Source organism: Hyaena hyaena, unplaced genomic scaffold, assembly GCF_003009895.1.
Source record: "Hyaena hyaena isolate Hyena2069 unplaced genomic scaffold, ASM300989v1 scaffold_154, whole genome shotgun sequence".
Lineage (NCBI taxonomy): Eukaryota > Metazoa > Chordata > Mammalia > Carnivora > Hyaenidae > Hyaena > Hyaena hyaena.
In genome coordinates, this window is record NW_024080786.1 from 91,637 (window position 1) to 111,837 (window position 20,201).

Here is a 20,201-nt window from a genome sequence, read left to right on the forward strand (position 1 = left end):
AAACCTTAGACCCTAAGCAAAGATGAGACTCATGCTTCTTTCCTTTCTGAGTCTCCCAGAGAGTTCATCTGTATCTGTTTGCTCTATATCTTCAATAGACTCATTTCACCTAAATTTTTTTTTTAATTTTTGTATACACTACAACATGATCACCACAGTAAATCTAGTTACTACTTTCACCATACAGTTGACCCCCTTCCCCTATGATAACCACCAGTCTGTTCTCTGTCTCTATGAACTCCTATAAATAATGCTCCAATGAACATAGGAGTGCATATATCTTTTCAAATTAGTGTTTTTATTTTCTTTGGGTAAATAACCAGTAGTGGAATTGCTGGATCATATGGTAGTTCTATTTTTAATTTTTGAAGAACCTCCATTCTGTTTTCCTTAGTGGCTGCACCAATTTACATTCCCAGCAACAGTGCACGAGAGTTCCCTTTTCTTTACATCCTCTCCAACTGCTGTTATTTCTTATCTTGTTATTTTTTAATTTTAGAGTGTGTGGGGAGGGAGAGATGAGAGAGAGAGAGAGAGAGAGAGAGAGAATCTTAAGCGGGCTCCACTCTCAGCACAGAGCCTGATGCAGGGCTCAATCCCACAACCCTGGGATCATGACCTGAGCTAAAATCAAGAGTCAACCAACTGAGCCACCCAGGTACCCCTTTTATCTTTTTAATAATAGACATTCTAACAGGTATGAGGCAGTATCTCATTATGGTTTGGATTTGCATTTTCCTGATCTAGTCCCTATATTTTAAAATTACAGAAAAATTGTATCCTATTATAGCTATTCTTTTATAAACAATAGATTTTGTACAACTTATATTAAAACTCTGAAGTATCATTGCTTGACCTTTCACAGACTCAGAGCATTATAATCAATATCATTATTTTCTTTTTCATGCCTCTCTTTTCACAGTCTAGCCAGTAGGAGTCCCTTTTGCTGACTCTCTTATTCTTTTAATACTACCCTGCCGTCCTATAAATATCCTTTATCACAACAACTGGACAGTTCAGACCTATCTTAAAATTTCTTCATGACAAGACATGGAATCAGCTACTCTCTGAGAACTTCTAGGACTCTAGTTGAAAATAGTATTAGAGATCAAAATTTGAGGTTACTGGGGACCCATCAGAATTGTGATGAGCAGAGTCCCATTGCTACTCTGGGGCCCTTTTTAGCAGCTGCTGAGAAAAGTATTTCTTTTTAGCGTATCTTTTTGCATTGATTTTTTCCTATAATACCTATTTTATATTCTCTGTAAAATACCTACTTAAAATTTTAACCCCAAATTCAAACTCTAATTATATTCTTTTGGGGCTCCTGGGTGGGTCAGTAGGGTAAGTGTCCAACTTTGACTCAGGTCATAATCTGATGGTTCCTGAGTTCAAGCTCCACGTTGGGCTCTGTGCTGACAGCTCAGAGCCTGGAACCTGCTTCAGATTCTGTGTCTCCCTCTCTTTTTTTCTGCCCCTCCCCCCCTCATTCTCTCTCTCTCTCTCTCTCTCTCTCTCTCTCAAAAATAAACGTTAAAAAATTTTTAATTATATTTTTTCTTTTTATAATTTTTTCCTCATTCACCATCAATTCATAGCTACGGTATTATCACATGTGATGTTTGTATTTCTTTCATAATTTACCTAATGTTTTTTGCTGAGTTTTCTGTTGGGTTTATTTTTTTGTCTCATTGAGAAGACTTCTCTATAAAGAATATTACTCTCTTCCTAAAAGCTTTAAAACAGGACTGTAAGTTTGTGAATTCACTTTTCATTATTTTTCTCCTGCCCAGTAAATTGTCCTTATGAAGAGGCCTAATAAACCACACACTTTTTTTTTTTTAGGATTAATTATTTATTTTGAGAAAGAGAACACAAGCCAGGGAAGGACAGACAGAGGGGGAGAGAGTCCCAAACAGGTTCCATGCTGTCAGCCTGACATAGGGTTTGATCTCACAAAACGGTGAGATCATGACCTGAGCCAAAATCAAGAGTCAGATGCTTAAGTGACTGAACCACCCATGCACCCCAAAGCACACACTTATATGTGTAACTTAGGACTCGAGTGAATGGTCTTTCTAAAGCAAACCCCTTTACTGGCAGTGATGGCCTCATAACGAAAGATTAAATACTTAAGGTAGAGGGGTAATAAAAGAGTCACCAAGTAACCACTTGCTGAAACAGCCTGGGTGGTATATTCTAAAGCTGTAGTACCTTCTACTTACACATTTCTGTAAGAGAAGTTTCTGTTTCACTCTACTTACAATCAGTTGTCATTAAAAAGATGACTAAGAGGCACCGACAGATACTTCTTTCATGGTGTTAGTCTCTAAAAGACAGTGAATGGCTAGGTGTATCTAAACTAGTTAATTATCTAAAGATAATACTAGTAGTACGGGCTATCCTTTAATAAAGCTACCACTGTGACAGGACCTATCCTAAGTGGTTACATTTATTATGACTAATATCACTTATATCATGGAATTCTTAAGACTGTTCTTATAAAGTTTGCTAAGTATAACCTGTTAGTCTGGAATATGAAAGATCTCTTCTTCACATCTGAAGGAAATTATTAGGCCTAATTATATTGTAGGATTGTTATGAGCGTTGGGAATAGTATTTAACCTAGAATCTTATACATACATGTCTAGTAAATGGCAGCTGCTTTTATTAGATGTACTTTGTCATTTTTTGCCATCATAAGCACATCAGTCCACTTTTTATCTCCATTCAGCTGCAGGTCACACATATCCTGAGAACAGATGTCTAGAAAGTTGACTTGTCACATAACATTTGTTGCCTACCAGCTTTCTCTTTTCTTAGCAATCAACCTCTTTCCTGATTAGATTTTATTTCTTAAACGTAGTAACTTCTCATTAATGAAAACTTCTCATCTATATGCATGCATCATGAATGTTCCCAGGCTACCAGAACAGAGAAACTAATAAATTCCTTTTGCCCATCTCTGCAGACTCACCACCACTGCTCTTTGAGGTGTCCTCCCTGGAGAATGCTTTCCAGATTGGAGGCCATCCTTGGCACTACATCATCACACCTAATAAGAAGAAACAGAAAGGAGTTTTCCATATTTGTGCCCTGAAAGATAATTCCTTGGTAAATCATGAGTGATCAGACTTTTTAGTAGTAAATGTGTATCAGAAATTCTTTATTTTCTACTTCTGTAATAAGAATTCCAAAGAATTACTTTTTGTTTGTATTAATAATATGTAAACAATGTTAGGTACAGAAGAATACAAGGAGTGGGGAGCCTGGGTGGCTTAGTCGGTTAAGCGTCCGACTTTCGCTTAGGTCATGATCTCGCGGTTCGTGGGTTCGAGCCCCGCATCGGGCTCTGTGCTGACTGCCAGCTCAGAGCCTGGAGCCTGTTTCAGTCTGTGACTCCCTCTCTCTCTGACCCTCCCCTGCTCACGCTGTCTCTCTCTCTCTCTCCTAGAAATAAATAAAACATTAAAAAAATTTAAAAAAAAAAAAAAAGAAGAATACAAGGAGTATAACAAATGCTTGACTACCAAGAATTTAAAAGTATTACCATTTGTAAATTCTTAGAGACCAAAGATTTCTCATGAGATCTTGTGCAAAACATCTCTGAAGCTCCGTAGTGGGAATTATTGTTGGAATATGTTCAGGTTGCCTTGGAACTTGCTGGTGGAATGTGTAGTTGGTTGTTTTTTCATGGTTTGCTGCCATTTGCTTTCCAGAGCAGAACCAGGTAGAACTCTGTTGGTCACAATGTAAGCACTGAAACACTTTGAATTTTCAAGGACTTTAATTACTTAGGGCAGGATAGGAAGAAATGCTAAGACATGGTAAGAAAATAGAATTTTCTCTTTTTTTTAATATTTTTTTTTATGTTTTATTTATTTCTGAGAGAGAGACACACAGCATGAGTAGGGGAGGGTCAGAGAGAGAGGGAGACACAGAATCCGAAACAGGCCCCAGGCTCTGAGCTAGCTGTTAGCACAGACCCTCATGCAGGGCTCGAACCCACGAACTGTGAGATCATGACCTGAGCTGAAGTCGGACGCTTAACCGACTGAGCCACCCATGTGCCCCGACAATAGAAATTTCTACCCCTTGAGTTCATTTTTCTTTATTTTCTTTTTGAAAATGATTTAGGCATTGATTTATCATTTAATTTAATTTATGTGTGCCTAATGTGGGCCAGGCATGGCTGGGGACACCTTCCCTTCCTTCAAGTTCCTTATGCTGTCAAAAGCACACATGTAGATAAGTAAGATACAGTCTGTTAAGTACAGTAATTAAGATAAGTCCCAAAGAGTGAGTGCACAATGAGGAGTGGAGGGGTTCCATCTTTGATTTCTACTGCTGAGATAGTGTAGTTTATTTCTGGAACCTCTTGATATATGAGACTAACCTACTTTTTCTGAAGCAGATCCACTTATTCCATATCCATCTCTTCCAGGATCATGCTCAGTCACTCACTGTTCGATTCAGTGGCTTTTAGATCACAGGCCACCTTATACCACACTGAAAATCAACATAGTCTTGGGTCCAGTTATCTATTGCCCTTGATGTCGCCACCAGGGAACACTATGTATAGTGTCTTCTAGTTTTCTTTTGTGGGAACATTCTTCCTTCCATTTTCTCATTTACCTGTCACATGTGGCAGCTCCAGTGACCTCCTCTTTTACAGTGGTCTTTCTAGATAGAGGCTGTCATGACAAGTCTGTGATTTGGTTGTTCACCTCTTAGCCAGTGAACATTCTTCAACCACCAGGACCTGTCATAGCTCTCTTTCACTTAATTTTTCCATCCTGTCAAACCCCGTACAATTCACATTGTGGATAGTCTTTTTTTTTTTTTTTTTAAATATTTTTATTTATTTCTAGGAGAGAGAGAGAGACAGTGTGAGCAGGGGAGGGTCAGAGAGAGAGGGAGACACAGATTCTGAAACAGGATCCAAGCTCCGAGCTGGCAGTCAGCACAGAGCCCAACGCGGGGCTCGAACCCACAAACCGCGAGATCATGACCTAAGCGAAAGTCGGACGCTTAACCGACTAAGCCACCCAGGCGCCCCCGGATAGTCTTTTTATATAAGAACAGATAATGCATATTGTTTTGTGTGCGTATGCATGTGTGTGTGCATGCATAAAATGGCTTCCAACATCTATATCAAGCATCTCTATCAAGTACTTTCCTGTAATAACTGATTATAACATCTAGTCAGATCTGTATTTCTTTTTTTTTATTTTTTTTTATTTTTTTATTTTTTTTTAAATGTTTTTATTTATTTCTAGGAGAGAGAGAGAGACAGCATGAGCAGGGGAGGGTCAGAGAGAGAGGGAGTCACAGACTGAAACAGGCTCCAGGCTCTGAGCTGGCAGTCAGCACAGAGCCCGACGCGGGGCCCGAACCCACGAACCGCGAGATCATGACCTAAGGGAAAGTCGGACGCTTAACCGACTAAGCCACCCAGGCGCCCCAGAGATCTGTATTTCAACATATTCATAACTAGTTGCCAAATCCAGAGGAAGTTTTCAGTCCTTTTGCCAAATACCTTTGTGGTAGGGACATTAATGTAAGGATGCATATGCCCATTACTTCCCCACCTGTCAGTCAGAAGAGTAGTAGATAACCCAAAAACACATGAAGCCAAACTGAAGAATTCAGAAAATGTTTCCTAGCTTTCTATTAAACTGAGTTTTAAAATCTGGCATTCAAGCACATAACAAAAACTGCAGAAGCTGGTAATAATGTTGTGTTATATTTAAAAGATAAAATTTTTTTTGCATGTTATAGTTATTACAATAAAGAGAAGTGTCTAAAGAAATATATGTATAGTATGTGCATGTTTTATATTAAAGGGACGCCTGGAGCTAATGCCATCTTGGACACGTTAATTTCAGTGGTTGCAGCCAGGGTATTTAATTTCATTTATTTTCTTATATATACAATGTGATAATACCACCATTCCTATTAGAAATTATTAGGATACTTATAAAAATTTCTGAAAAATCAAAACATTCACTAATACAGAATATGTGTTAAATTCCATTTTTTTTTAAAGCATGACATTAAAAAAAGTAGCCCCCACCTAATTCTCTAGTCTCATACATCTCCTGTAATGGACACTGTACATCTTTTCTAGGAGCCAGAATTAAAATTGTTATTCATGTGCATGCACACACATGCTGTATAGATTAACGTTTTTGTGCTTCAGGTTTTGCCATCTCTTGTAGCCATTTTATACTCATCCTTTAAGGCTTACTTCAAGCTCCTTTTTTCTTCCTGAAATTCCACTCACCTGGGTTGAATGCTCGATAATATCCTGTGCATGGTTCGATCACTGTTTTCTACACCATCTTTTTCTGTTCTGCTTGTGTTTCTGCCTCCCTTCTTGATAATGAGCTTTTTGATGGCAAGAGCTATGTTTTGTTCATGTGTGGTAGGAACACCTAGTGTGATACTTAAGACATAGCATCCTGTCAGTATATGCTAATGAAATTAATAAGTTAATATTTCAAAAACTTCTATGAGTATCTAATAGGAAAGGTGGTATCACTTCATTTTGCATTGGACAAATTAAAGAAATTAAATGAAACTAATGTATCCATGCTGGTATTAGTTCCCAGTGCTCCAATGTATAGGTAAAACATTTATGTACATGTGTGATCATATATCATGGAGGTAACTTTCTCTTTATTTTAATGTCTAAATGTTCTGTCATGAAATAAATCTCTCCTTGCCTAAAAGGCTAAGCAGTATTGAACCATTTCCTCATTATTAGAGGTTAATATCTGACTTACCCAAGAAGATTATAAGACCTGTTTCTGAGATTTTAGATTGGGTTGCATGTTTATTTGTATGTTACCCACTCTTTTTGACATTTTTTTGGGGATGGGCAAGGGAAGAAGTTGTAGGGGGCTGCATGTGCATAACTGTACAGAGTTATATAATGGAAAGTCCTTGGACTTTGGAGTCAGAGCTGCTGTTTCGGCAGCTGCAAAACATTGAGCAAATGATTTGTCCTCTTTGTGATTTATCATCAAAATGGGGGCAGTAATATATGCTGTGAGTGTTATTAAAATCAAATGAAATGGCTCTAAAACATCTACAGCAATGCCTGACACAAAATAGATGCTTGAGATGGGATTACTGTTAGGTTTTTATTTGCAGGGTAAATTGTATAGTACAGTGCAAATGTTCTAGATTTCATAAGTATGACTGCCCCAATTCAGTTCTTCTGCATATCTCAGTTCAACTTCTGATATTTTCTCTTCCCTGTATCTTTGATTTACTCTATCATTGATATTACATTTGGAAACTTACTTTATTCTCCCTTAATCCTTATTTTCAATATTTTTCCCAACTTTAGGCAAAAAATGGGATCCAAGAAATGGAATGTTGTTCTCTAGAATCTGACTGGATCTATTTTCATCCTGATGCTTCTGGTAGAATAATACATGTCGGTCCAAATCAGGTCAAGTGAGTATTTTTTTAAGTTTATTTATTTATTTTGAGAGAGAGAGAGCGAGTGAGAGAGAGTGAGCATGCACAAGTAGGGGAGGAACAGAGAAAGAGGGAGAGAGAGAGAATCCCAAGCAGGCTCTGCACCATCAGCACAGAGCCCAATGCAGAGCTTGAACTCATGAACCTTGAGATCGTGACCTGAGCCCAAATCAAGAGCCAGATGCTTAACCAAGCGAGCCACCCAGGTGCCCTTCAAGTGAGTATTTTCATTAGTTACTTTAAAGTGACAAGTAACTTTGGAAGCATTTATTGGCATGTTATTTTTGCCAGCTAACTGCTGACCCAATTATAAAAATAATTAGCTTGTTGTAGGTTGCTTCCTCAGAGAACCTGACTTTATTCTTTCACCCTCCATTACTGTTTGTGGATATTACATTAAAATAAATTCTTTTTTTATAAAAATTTTTTTTAATGTTTTTTATTTCTGAGAGAGAAAGAGAGAGAGAGAGACAGTGTGAGCAGGGGAGGGGCAGAAAGAGAGGGAGACACAGAATCTGAAACAGGCTCCAGGCTCTGAGCTAGCTGTCAGCACAGAGCCCGACATGGGGCTCGAACCCACAAACCATGAGATCATGACCTGAGCCGAAGTTGGACGTCAACCGACTGAGGCACCCAGGTGCCCCCAAATTCTTTGATGGATGATAATATGGGTAAAAGGAGATTCAGATTGGCTTGTCTTTATCAGGTTTTAATTCTCCAGGATGAATGAGAGAGATGATTGTTTTTTGGTGTAAAAGATAGCTTTACTACAGGAGTTGTTTGAAGTAAACCTTGTTTTGTTGACCCACATCTTACATCCAGTTGACCGTTCCTTCCTTGAAATACTCTTTACTTGGCTTCCCTGACACCACAGTTCTCCTGAATATTTCCCTCTCTCTTTGATGTGTCTTTCTTCATGTCCTTTCATGTTCATCCTCTTCTAGAGGAAGTCTTCCAGACTTTAATTATTGCATGTCCTCAGGATTTAGATCCTATTTTCTTCTCACTCTTCATTCCCTTCCTGCATGATTCTATTTTTTCCCATGGCTTCAAAGATCATGTGTACACCAAAACTCCAAAATGTATATCCTCACCCAAACTTCTCATCTACGCTCAGCCAGAAATCTGGAATTATTCTTAGCACTTTGTTACCCTCTTGTCTTTCATCATATGCATATACTCTTGTCTTTTCATATACATATATTCATGTACATTGCCCCCCCCGCATCTCTCTCTCTCTCTCTCTCCCTCTTGCCCACCCCCTCCCTCTCCCTTACACACACACACACACACACACACACACACACACACGATATATACTGTGAATCCTTTGTTGTTGTTGTATTACTAAATTTTCCTAAATCCTCCTCTTTCTCCCCTTGGCCACTGTTACCATGTTGGTTAGACCATTGTCATCACTAGCTCGGACTGAAGTAATAAGCTACCTCTTGGACTCCAAGAATCCATTTTTGCACTCTTTAAGTCTGTTTTCTTCTCAGCAGCAAGAGTGATTTTTAGAAACATTAACAAACAGAAAAACCTAACCAAATGCATTCTACTTTAACCTTTTTATTGCTTCTTGTTCCTGAGATAAAGACCAGTACTTAGCATGGTCTGGAAGACCGTCCTTCCTCTCAGTTTACTTCAGCAATGCTGTCCTTTCAGAAAGCTGGGGACCTGTTTCCTCTTGGAATGTGTTTCCCCTCCCTATTCTCCTACCTAATTTCTATTCCTATTTCATGTACCAGCTTAAATATCCCTTTTTCACAGAGTCCTTCCCTAAGACCCTTCATTAGGTTAGCTCCCCCATTATATTTTCATTGCACCCATTCTGTCAGCTTTCTCTAACACAATAATTTTAATTAGTTATTTATGTGATTATCTGTTTAAATATCTAGCTACAGAATCATCAACTCCGTAATGACAGAGAAAGAGTCTGTTTTGCGAATACTTATAACCCTAGCACTTGAATATGATGCTTAGCACACAGTTTGTGCTCTGTAAGTTTGTTGAATAAGAAAGGCATCATCTGCCTTATTTATTCCTTATGCTTCATGATAATTAGTCTACTTTTCTGAATTGATTATAAAGAGGATAAAGGGTCTTAATTAAATAAGATGATGAACTTTTATAAAAAGTCTTAAAAACTGTACTTTCACTTTATTAAACCCTACTTTTAATGTTTGTTGCTACCCACCTTTTTAAAAAAATATTTATTTTGAAAGTGAGAGAGAGAGAGAGAGAGAGTGTGTGTGTGTGTGTGTGTGTGTGTGTGTGTTTGTGTGTGTGTGTCTGTGTTCCAACAGGGGAGGGGCAGAGAGAATCCCAAACAGGCTCTGCACTGATGCAGGGCTCCATCTCACAAACCGGTGAGATTGTGACCTGAGCTGAAATCAAGAGTCAGATGCTTAACCCGCTGAGCCACCCAGGCGCTTCTCTACCCACATTTTAATAGTAGTTTGAGTTTAAGAAAATAAGATCCACAGAGTGTGTGCCTTTTTGTCAGGTTCTAAAAGATAGGCATTTTAAATATAGGCACTTTTAAATAATTAAGATGATGAATGAGTAATTTAAAATATAATCTGATTTCTTTGTCTCTGGCAAAGAAAAGCTTCTGGCTCTCTCTGGCCACAGTAGCTGCTACTCCCTGCTATTCTCTTTGCTTGCATTTGAGACTTTAAGCTTTAAGAACATTGTGCTTTTGAAGCTTGTTAATGCTGTGAACAGATTTGTGTGTGTGGTGAGTGAATTATTTTATTTTTCTTGCTTAATAAGTTTGATCGATTAGGCCATTTGCACTCAGAAAACACAAATCTTTAAATATAGTCCTAGGAAAAAAAAAGTGTTAAATAAATTGCAGTTTTCAAATATTACTCTTCTATGAAAACTCTTAGTGTAGGCTTAGTTGCTAATCACGTCTATCTTTTTTTTTTTAATTTTAATGTTTATTTATTTTGAGAGAGGGAGGGCCAGAGAGGGGGTAGGGAGGGCGGGAGAAAGAGAGAGCCAGAAGGACACAGAGAGAGGGGGAGAAAGAGAGAGAATCCCAAGCAGGCTCCACACCATGAGCACGGAGCCCAATGCGGGGCTCGAACTCACAAACTGTGAGATCATGACTTGAGCCAAAATCACGAGTCAGACGTCTAACCAACTAAGCCACCAGGTGCCCCAAATCCAGTCTGTCATACAGTTAACTCTGAGTGTTGTTCATTAATATCTCATGATAGATTCAGAAGAAAAAATGCCAATATCTAGAATAATACTATTGTTAAAGCTGAAACATTGAAGACCTGTTGAAGGACAACAAAGATAAGGTTCTTTAAGAGTAACTTTCATAAAGCCAGTTTGGAAGATGGCATAGCCCGAGGAAGCTGCTTCATTACCTACTTCAGGAGTCCCTGTTGTCACAGGTTTTTCTGTCTAACAAAATCTCTGAATTTGAAGGAGTTTATGGACACTTAAGTGATCAGACATTAATATTTTGGACTACTCACAAGGAGAGAACTAACTCAGTGTTGTTACTATAATTTTCATTTGTTGAGTTTTATTTTAGTACTTCCACTTTGCCACTTTGATGGGTGTTGAGGTCTTATGTTCTTAGAATCTTTTTTCCCTTTTCAGAGTTTTAAAGCTAAATGAAGTAGAAGATAATAGTGCCCAGTATCAGATTTCTGAAGACTTTGTCATTTTGGCCAACAGGGAGAAGAACAAGGTAAGTGAGGAGTACTTTCAAATTTTTTGTATATCACTGTCTTTCTCTTTGAGCATATAGTATGCAAATGTGTTTCTCTTTCAGTGTGGCTGAAAAGAACAGCACAATCCTGTAGAAGTCTGGGTGTTTTTGTCTGCATAGGGAGCTGGGCTTAACCTCATGCACAATTGAGATTTGAAAAGAGTTGATTATATTGAGTTATCTTTTGTTAATTTCTATTTCCTTTCTGGGTTTCTCTTTTAGTTGTTATTGATGAATTCATCATCGACCTTTGGGTTTAATTAATTGTACCAACTTAGAGTAAGTTGCATTAAATATGAATCAGAAATCACATACCATGCTTTAACTCCAGGTAGTTCTTTTCTTTTAGTGTGCAGATTAAGAACATGAAGAAAATTATGCAGAGAGAAATTTCCAAAAGCAGATCCACTGTAGTATTGCTCTAGTTATACTAAAACAAAAATCAGAAGAGCGAGTAAAGTACCAAATCTGTAATCTTTGTATGTATTGTTTGCCTATTTTGGTATTTTAGCCATTAATTTATTATAGTAAAGTATTTTTATTGGAGGATCAGAAATCTGAAACAATTTTCTCACTAGAAGAAAGAATTATGGATGTTGGAGAAGGGTTGATTGTGTAACCAAATTTAGTACAATTTTGCTATTTACTTCACATAATAGGACTCCTCATATCTTTTTATTTCTTTCCATATAATAGAATGAAAATTTATTCACCGTTACAGCTTCTGGACGGGTGGTGAAAAAAAATTTTAATCTTCTGGATGATGACCCAGAACAAGAGGTATTACTTTAGCCAGACATAACAAACCAAACTAGTATATACTAGCCCTGTGGTTTTTAAACTATGCTTTCCAGACTCTGGGGTAGAGGATTGGGGTGAATAGTTCTGTACAGACTTCATTGGTAGAATTGTGCATGCTATTTCAACCAATATGTCCCCATCACCCGCTCTTCTCTTATTGGAATTATTCATAAGATTTTGCTTGCAAAAATGTTCATAGAACCAAAATAATTTGAAAACAACACTAGCTTATTGTTTTGTTAATATATACTTTTAAAAATTTTTTTAATGTTTTATTTATTTCTGAGAGAGAGAGAGAGAGAGAGAGTGAGCAGGGGAAGGTCAGAGAGAAAGGGAAATACAGAATCTGAAACAGGCTCCAGGCTCTGAGCTGGCTGTCAGCACAGAGCCCGATGTGGGGCTCAAACCCACGAACCGTGAGATCATGACCTGAGCTGAAGTCGGACGCTTAACCGACTGAGCCACCCAGGCGCCCCAATATATACACTTCTTTTCCCTTCTCTTTTCTTCTTCTTTTTTTTTAATGTGCACACTTTCTAGGGAAATATATCCTGATGACTTTATGGATTTTGCTTTACAAGACATAGCTATGTTTGCTAATGATCTTGGGTCAGGGAAGAAAGGTGTGAGGATGTAGTAAATTAGTTCAGCCTGTGGCCTAAACTTGACATCACCAGTCACTGAGCTAATACATTTTTATCCTTTTCTTTTAAAGAGGCATCGAAAGTTCTTATGAAATCAGCTGACAGTGATAATGCTTGAAATATACAACCATTGCATGAATACGGAGTCTATTTAGACCAGATAACTGTATTGATTGTGTGACCATTTCTATGTAGATATATTAGAGTAGCCTTGTAAAGATAATTTTTGAAAATCTTTTAAAAAGGTTAGAGATGTCCCAGTATGTGGCTACACTCCAAAAAGAAAGATCTATATATTTATGTGTGTGTGTGTGTGTATGTGTGTGTGTGTGTGTGTGTGTTTATTTTTTGAACCATAGAAATCTATTGAGAATAGAGAAGAAAGCTCCCTGTATATAAAACTACATTCAAGAAAGACATACTAAAATTACCAAAAGCAGCAACAATAATAACAAGGAGAAGATGGTAGCAAAAGTCTCAAGACTATCAAGAGATTAGTTAAATAAAATTTTAAAAAATTTAAAAAAGAAAGGAGTGTCTGGGTGACTTGGTTGAGTGTCGAACTTCGGCTCAGGTCATGATCTCTTGGGTAGTGGTTTTGAGCCCTGCATTGGGCTCTGCTGACTGCTAGCTCAGAGCCTGGAGCCTGCTTTAGATTCTGTATCTCTGTCTCTCTCTGACTCTTCCCTGTTCATGCTCTCTCTCTCTCTCTCTCTCTCAGTAATAAAAAAAAATTTTTTTTATTAAAAAAAAAGACTATCAAGAGATTGGAAAACAAAAAGTTTTAGCCTACAAAGGAAAAACTGAAAGGACATGTGACTAAAAGCTATAAAATCACTGACACCAGGAAAGAAGTCACTCTTTAAAGTTTGATCAAGGTAATATTAAGGCAAAAAAGTAAATAAAAAGGAACTATGTGTAATAAATCTGCATAAATGTTTACATTATGGATAGTAAAAGCAGAAAATATAAATAGATTAAAAAGCAGTTTGACCAAATATAAGTGAAGGATTAGTATGTGATGGGCAAAAGAAACTTGTGCCTGCCAAAATGTGCCTTCCTGTAGCCCATCTTTGGAATGCTGGCAAAGATCTGCTTCTCCTGAGAGGTTACTGGAGTCGGTTTTCTTCTTGAAACAGAGTTATGGGGTTAGATTTTTCTCTTTTAAGTCTTTACCATCATTAATCATTTCCAAGAAACATCTCTTATGCCAGTTCTGTTCTGTAGGTTGGATTTCAGTTCCTAATTAATATTCTTCCTCAAGTGTAAGCCATTTTTACTTTTTTTTAGAGAACCAAAAAGAGTTAAAAAAAAAAAAAAAAAGATGGCAAAGAGAGTCATAAATAGTATGTGATAGGTCATCAGTTCTTCCTGAAATGACTTGTGATTTTCTGGTGTAAGACTCTTCTGACACAGTAGGTAGTTTTAAGGTTTCAGAACTGAGCTGCGTGTATTTAGTCCTGTCTGTGAACCAGTGAACACAGAGGTCAGAGGCAGCAACCTCTTTGGAACTTGAGGAAGTTCTGGTTTGCTGTCCTAATAGAGAATTTCAATAATACTTTGGCTGACACTTGAGTCTGTTAAAATCTGTAGGATACTGCTTAAGTCTTCAGAATCTTGGGACTTTACTAGGCATAAAAGTGGAGACACATTTCTACTTATGCTCTCACCCATTCATTCTTCTTTCTACATTTAAAAAATAGATAGATAATAGAAGAGTTAAACTCTAAATAGAAATAATCTAAGTGGATAACTGCATTTTGTGCCTTTTTCCTCTACCTTGCCCATCCGTTCCTTAAGACTTTTAAAATTGTGGACTACGAAGATGAGCTGGATTTGCTTTCTGTGGTAGCTGTTACCCAAATAGATGCTGAAGGAAAAGCTCACCTGGATTTCCACTGTAATGAATATGGAACTTTACTTAAAAGCATTCCACTAGTGGAGTCATGGGATGTGGTGAGTAGAGTCCGTGGAATACAAAGTTGTAAGAATTTTCTTTATAGGTGACATTTATTGAAACGTGTTACTGTGTTGATGTCAGTCCAGAGTCGCCTGTACCAGTGACCACACCAAAGAGGTTATCCTGCCGGACAAAACAAGTACTTCCTTCCCTAGGAACTAGAGGACACCACCTTTCTAGAGGCCCTAAAGATAAAGTTTTATGTGGTTATTTTGAGTCCTGCTACCTATTTCCTTACCATAGTCTTTGGTTTTATCACATTTTATAAGTTTGGTAATGTTTTTAAGAATAGAAGTATATTGTATTGAATCCCCACAGTCATTTAAGAGAGAGACAATATCCAAGCATATAGGGTTTCTAGGCACTCTTGGAAATATCTGTTTACTTTTTTAATTATTATAGAATATAAAAGTTATAAAGAAGAGTAGCTGTTATTTTATCCAATCATTTGTTTTATCAAATACCTAAGAGGCTTAGCAACTTGCCCACTGTCACATAGTGAGAATATAGACAGTGGGATCTGTGTGTTCTGACTCCTCACACCAGGGCTCTTTATCTTCAACATTTCTTGTAATGCCTGCCACATAAGTAATCTGCATGTTCATAAATAATGAAAGTAAACTATTTCTAGCAACTGTTTTGCTTCCATGTATATATTTGAAGATCTCTAGCATAGGTGCTATGACATTTTAGTGACAAACTTGTGAATATGGTTGTGTGAAGAGGCGATTTCATTTGGCTGTGTTTTCATTACAGACATACAGCCACGAAGTCTACTTTGACAGAGACTTGGTACTGCACATAGAACAGACACCGAGCAGGGTCTTCAGCTGCTATGTTTACCAGATGGTATGTGACCCTGGCGAAGAAGAAACAACAAACAGAAGTTGTGAAAAAGAGTGAGATAATTTTAAAATTTGAGATGTAATTTATGAGACTTTTTGCCACATATCCAAGCAACTATTTTTGGTCTTCCTCTTTGTTATCTGCATAGCAAATTCTCCAGTATTTTTTAGAAAAAGTCTTGGGCTGACTTCAGATGACTGTGATTTCTTTTTTAAGTTCTTGTCATACAAGTGATAAGGACTTCATTTTATGGAGAGATTTTTTAGAATGACATCCCAAGAAGCCTAGCATTTAGAGCTTTTAGTCGGGTGGTGATGCAAATATCAAGTGTTGGGGAGCACAAAAGACAAGTTGGTGCCAGTTGTTGGGAGAAGGTTATTGATGGAGAAGTGTTTAACATGATTCTTAAAGGATAGTATGGAATTTTGATTGGTAAGACTATGAGGAAGAGACATAAAGAAAAAAATCCTCCATCCTGTATACCAAACTTTGCCTAAGGGTGAGAAATGAGATCCATAATGTGAAAGAATACTTTTGAGCCAAAAATATGTCATCACAGTTTTTAATCACATATATGTATATGTTTTGTATTTATATGTAGCATTAAGAATTGGTTCTAGTTCCCAGATTCTCTTTTCTTCCATGGTTTTATTCTCTTGGCTTGGTGTTCCCAAGAACACCTTGGTTGTTTACATTTCTATCACAGACTAATGTAAAAGATAACAGGCAAACTTTAAGTGACAATTTTTCTTGATATGTAGCCTGTTTAGCTCTGAATACATCTAAGAATGTTGTACTCATTTCACCATTCTGTTCATTTGGTAAATTTTCCAATTCTGCTTAGGCAGTATTTTCATACCTATGCAATAAGATAAAGGTATCCTGGATCCCACCAGTTCTGCTCCTTGTGGAAGAGTAGATGAAATCTCAATTCTTACTAGTTTGGGGACTGACTGATTAGCTAGAAAAGGCTTTTGACTCTGTCTTAGTTGTGAAACAAGTATTTTTGCTTCTTTGTTGGGACCACACTAAATATAATCCTTGAACTCAGATCATCATTCGTCAGATTGTTAAGTAAAAGCAATATAAAGTTTCTTTTTGCTTCCTGTTTGAGAAATACAGTTGCTGAGATCCACACGTTCAGCACATTTCTCTGCTTCAGCCTCAAAAGAAGAACTAGTAAAAATAGAAGGGGAGGAAACAGCAGTAAAAATCATTGCTGAATCAAACTTAAGGTTAAAATACGGGATTGTAGCTTGGATAATTTCCATTAAAATCCTTTAGTTTTTTCCTTCGGTTTTCGCCTGACCCTATGTTAAGAAAGTTATGAATTCTGCCCTTTTCTGCTTGAAGTTTGCAGATAAATTTCAAGCTAATTATGATCAACAGTGCTGAAGAGAAAAAGGTGTTCAGACATTTTCATATTCCAGACATCAAGAAATTAGTAGCAGAGTCCATAAATTTTAAAAGAAATACAGGGAACAAACCTAAAACTATCTTTTGCACAATAGGAAAGATTGCTAATGTTTTAGAATAACAGAAAATATTTGTATGTGGCCAAAGATAAATCTTTTTGCATCTGGCCTTAAGTGTAATAACCATCTGGGAAAATAGAAGTGATTACCTCATGAGCAAGGTATAACTATCTTCATATATTAATTCTCATGCTTTTATATCTACTAATGGAAAAGTCCATTCTTGTTTTATGCATATTTAATATAATATCTGAAGCTTTCAGAGCATTTTAGAGACCTGGTTGTGGTTACAGAGCAGCTGAATAATTATTATTTACAAGATATTGCCCCAAACTTCCAATTAGACACTAGCTATATCTGAACAGTCATGCCCAGTGAATTTACATCTTGAAAAACAAGTCCAGTAAGAGGTAATAGATTAAAAATACCAGAGAAAAGAAAGAAACCAATGTTGTATGGGTTTCAAAGCAGATGCAGTGCTATGTAAAAGCAGAAAGCCTACTCTCCATTTCTAAGAGTTTTTCAGAAAAGGTTGTCTTAAGACTTCAGTCCTGTTTGATTTTTTGAAGAAGAGGTTTATTGAGTTTCCCCATCTCCTTTAAGTCATTATCTTCTTTTAATGAAATGATAGGAACCCATAAGCTCAGAAAGGCATCTGAGAATTAGCTGAGATTCTTGGCTGCTTTTTAGGCTGGGGGCAGGAATGAGTAGGTGGGTAGAATACTTCTAGTATAGGTATGAATTGACCACTGAAAAACTCCTCCTGTTTCACCACTACTACGATCAGATTAGACCAGGCTCCACATGCTCTATCAGTCAGACAGCAAATGTACCTTGGTGTGAAAGACCATAGCTGGTTGTGGGCGGTGTAACAAACAGAAGGGTTACACCCCAGCTAGAAGGACAAGTTGTTCCCATTTAGGTTCAGCTGATTATAACATTTTGTGGGAATGTGGGCTGCATGACTTTTAACAAGGTGGTTGATGAAAAGATGCCAAGTGATACAGAAGATAGTAAAGAGTGTGGGAAATTTACAGGTAACACACAGCAGGAGACAGTACAACATGCTTCCCAAAAAAGTGTGGGCGCCCCAACTCCCTATAGTGGCATCGCAGCTGTTCATTCTTCCACCTGCCAGGCCTGACCCTGCCATTCTCTTGGGGTGGAGGGACGTGGTGGTTAATATCCTCCTGGCCGCACCTTAACCCCCACTGTCTGCCTGACTATTTTAGAGTCTTCAACGGTGCACCCACTTACCTAACAGGCACTAGTGATAGGCATAAAACAATGTGGGTAATGTTTCTGAGTGTTTAATGCAAAACTGAGTGAAGTGATATAGCTTCTTCCAGCAGATCTAGATATAAGCTCATGAGAAGTGTATTTATGCATTTCACTCCTTCAGGTGCTGTGTTCTCACAGTATCTATGCAGCAAGACGATCCTTCTTTGACTCTAAAACATTTCTTGCAACTCAAAGAAAACAAAACAAATCCTATTTGTAATTGCTCTTTGAACTACCTAGTGAGGAGATGATGTTCTATTTAAACGAATTAAGGTACTCCACATTCTTCTACCAACTGAATGTTTTGTTTCTTGTACATATTTTTTAAATGATAGCATTTATTGACAGCTTTTTACCTACCAATCACTGTGATAACATGTAAAATGAAATGGTTCACTGAACATTCAGAATAACCATATGAAGTACAAACTACTGTTATCTTTCTACATTTTGTAAATGAGAAAAGTGAGGCTTAATAAAGTGACTTTGCTACAACTAATAAGTGCAGAGATAGGAAACACATGCAGACTTGTTTGAGACAAACTTATGCCAGATTTCCTCCAAAGCTCTCAGAAAGCAAATCACGTTATTTTATCTCATGAATAGCATACCGATAATGATAATATTAGGTGCAGGAAAATGCTTAATAGGTGTTTTTTTTTAAATGATGATGGATATCCAAATTTTGGACAAAGTTTGGTTGAAATACAGTTAGCCTATTCACATATATAATTTGACATAAAAAATGGTTCTTCATTCAGTGGTTAAAAGTAATTTTTTGAAAAGGTACAAATTATGGTACTCTCATCCTGTTTGTGGTAATAATGAATGCCAGTATTGGTAATGATTCATAAGGTAATTTGACTTCCTTTTCAATAATCTTTATAATTCTAACCTTTCTTAACCATGTTAACATATGTATCTAACTTTTAGAATTCTAGGGAAATTTCTAGGGCTAATTTCTGGTCCCTGTGTTGCTACAGAATCTTACAAGAGGAATAATTTATTATAGGCAGAAGATGTATATTAGAAAGATAAGACCAACTGAGGGCTTTTCTCCATCATTTTATAATGAAAATTTTCAAACATACAGCAAAGTTGATGGAATTTTACAGGAAATACCCAAATACCAACTTCATGGATTCTAAATTTTACGTGTTTTATTACTATCTATCCATGTTACTTTTATGCTGCATTTCAAAGTAAGTTGCAGACATCAGGATACTTCCCCTGATACCTTAACATGAGTATCACTAAGTAGAGTTTAATGTTCAGGTTTTTTTTAAAAATTTTTTTAAATGTTTTATTTATTTCTAGGAGAGAGAGAGAGAGACAGCGTGAGCAGGGGAGGGTCAGAGAGAGAGGGAGTCACAGACTGAAGCAGGCTCCAGGCTCTGAGCTGGCAGTCAGCACAGAGCCCGACGCGGGGCTCGAACCCATGAACCGTGAGATCATGACCTAAGCGAAAGTCGGACACTTAACCAACTAAGCCACCCAGGCGCCCCTAATGTTCAGTTTTTAAAGTCTTTGATGTACATTTACATGCAGTGAAACACACAAATGTTAAATATAAATTTGCTGAGATTTTGCAAATGCATACATCTGTGTAACCCAAACCCTTTTCAAAATTGAGATTGTAGTAATTATTCCGGTAAGTTTCCTCATGTTCCTTCCCAGTCAATCCTCGCCCCACCTATCAGGTGTTAACTACTGTTCTGAATTTTTTGCCTCACAGATTAAATTTGCCCATTCTGAAACTTCACATGAATGAAATCATACAAAGCATAAGCTTCCTTCATTCAGCATGTTTTTGAAGTTAATTCACTTTGCATGTACCAGTAATTCATCCCTTTTTATTGCTGACTAGTCTTTTGTATGAATGCGTCAATTTGTTTTTTCCAGTTTTCTGTTAATGGACACCTGGGCTGTTTCTGATTTTTTTCTTTCTTTTTCTTTTCTTTTTTTTTTTT

General features: G+C 37.2%; 1 protein-coding gene across 2 annotated transcripts in view; it reads left to right on the forward strand.

Annotated features, from left to right (window-relative positions):
* Nucleotides 1-19,580, forward strand: part of DCAF17 (DDB1 and CUL4 associated factor 17) — a 37,027-nt gene extending 17,447 nt beyond the window's left edge. Inside the window, exons 9-15 of one of the 2 annotated variants that reach the window (XM_039239207.1) lie at nucleotides 2,972-3,114; nucleotides 7,358-7,467; nucleotides 11,113-11,203; nucleotides 11,921-12,004; nucleotides 14,470-14,625; nucleotides 15,386-15,478; nucleotides 19,549-19,580. In XM_039239207.1, coding sequence (XP_039095138.1) covers nucleotides 2,972-3,114; nucleotides 7,358-7,467; nucleotides 11,113-11,203; nucleotides 11,921-12,004; nucleotides 14,470-14,625; nucleotides 15,386-15,478; nucleotides 19,549-19,572 — 701 coding nt within the window. In that variant the 3' untranslated portion in view covers nucleotides 19,573-19,580. Of the gene's footprint in view, nucleotides 1-2,971; nucleotides 3,115-7,357; nucleotides 7,468-11,112; nucleotides 11,204-11,920; nucleotides 12,005-14,469; nucleotides 14,626-15,385; nucleotides 16,526-19,548 lie in introns of those variants that run through there. The other variant, XM_039239206.1, reaches the window with a different exon arrangement.
* The last annotated feature ends 621 nt before the right edge of the window (nucleotides 19,581-20,201 follow it).